At 48.0% G+C, this 1,023-nt stretch overlaps 1 protein-coding gene across 1 annotated transcript in view; it reads right to left on the bottom strand.

Annotated features, from left to right (window-relative positions):
* The window catches only part of LOC310778840 (eosinophil peroxidase-like), a gene marked incomplete at its 5' end in the record, with an annotated part of 122,900 nt that extends 122,083 nt beyond the window's left edge, over nucleotides 1-817 (bottom strand). Inside the window, one exon of the mRNA XM_083639283.1 lies at nucleotides 688-817. Within this exon, the coding sequence (XP_083495409.1) occupies nucleotides 688-817 (130 nt within the window). The remainder of the gene's footprint in view (nucleotides 1-687) is intronic.
* Between the last annotated feature and the right edge of the window lie 206 nt (nucleotides 818-1,023).

The raw sequence follows: 1,023 nt of genomic DNA, 5'->3' as shown, positions 1-1,023 counted from the left end.
ATTGTATTGTACTTGTATCGTGGTTTGTGTTATGTCTACAGACAGGTCTGTATCACGTGTAGCCTACATAGTTATGTAGGTCTACACCCTTTTTCTGTCGGTCTTTGTGACCATGTCCTTGTGTATGTAAGGCTGAGGGTGCTCAGAGCATAAAGAATTTCATTGTATTATACATTGTATTATACATATGACAATAAACTACTTGAACTTGAACTTGAACTTGACCGGTCTGCCAGTGTCTGGGTTCACCGCACACGTCACAGACCTGGCCAGGGATGCCCCAGCACCTGGACGTGGGCTGCGTGTCCCCCTGCTCCAGAAGGGCGCTGTCCTCGGAGCGTTGTTTTTTTCTCCTCCAAAGGGTCATTCTGCCTGTCCCTGTCTTTCTGCAGGTTCCAGTCGAGGTGGATGGGGCATTTGAGCCCCCCGAGGCCAGAGGAACTGGAGAGGGAGAGCTTACTATTTGACGTCGTTCTCCACTAGCCATTTAAAAGTCTTGCCGACGAAGCGGCCAAACGGCAGGACCAGCTTCCCGAGGTATTGGGCCTCAGTAGGCCTCTCCAGCCCACAGTGCCTTTTTGCTAAAGACAAAACATTTTATGACCTCAGTGAACAAACAAGCTAAAGCTCTAGTGCACCACATTAGGTTGTCATTGTTGAAGTATGAATGCAATGCCAAGCTGTTACCTTCCTCGAAGGCAGTCTTCGGATCCAGCAGTATGTGGTCCTGTTGGCCCACAGACTGACCTTTGACCTTGGCCTCCTTTGAAGCCCTCAAAAGGCATTGTTGCCTCTCTGCTGGCGCACTGGTGTCCATCATTGATATGGCTTCAATGATGCAAACTGCTGCACTCAATGTAAATGTTGAACATAATACACAGAAGTGTATGTGCTAATGTACAGTCTCACTTATACAGCCACTGTTTATCACTGCGCTATACGAAGCTATTTGGTCCCTGCGTGGATCCCGTATGTATGTGACGTTACTGCTCAAGTTACTACTGCGCATGTGCGAAATAAACT

This window comes from Poromitra crassiceps (assembly GCF_964638095.1).
Source record: "Poromitra crassiceps genome assembly, chromosome: 6".
Lineage (NCBI taxonomy): Eukaryota > Metazoa > Chordata > Actinopteri > Beryciformes > Melamphaidae > Poromitra > Poromitra crassiceps.
The sequence above is the reverse complement of the archived record's forward strand: the minus strand, read 5'-3'. Positions and strand labels throughout refer to the sequence as shown.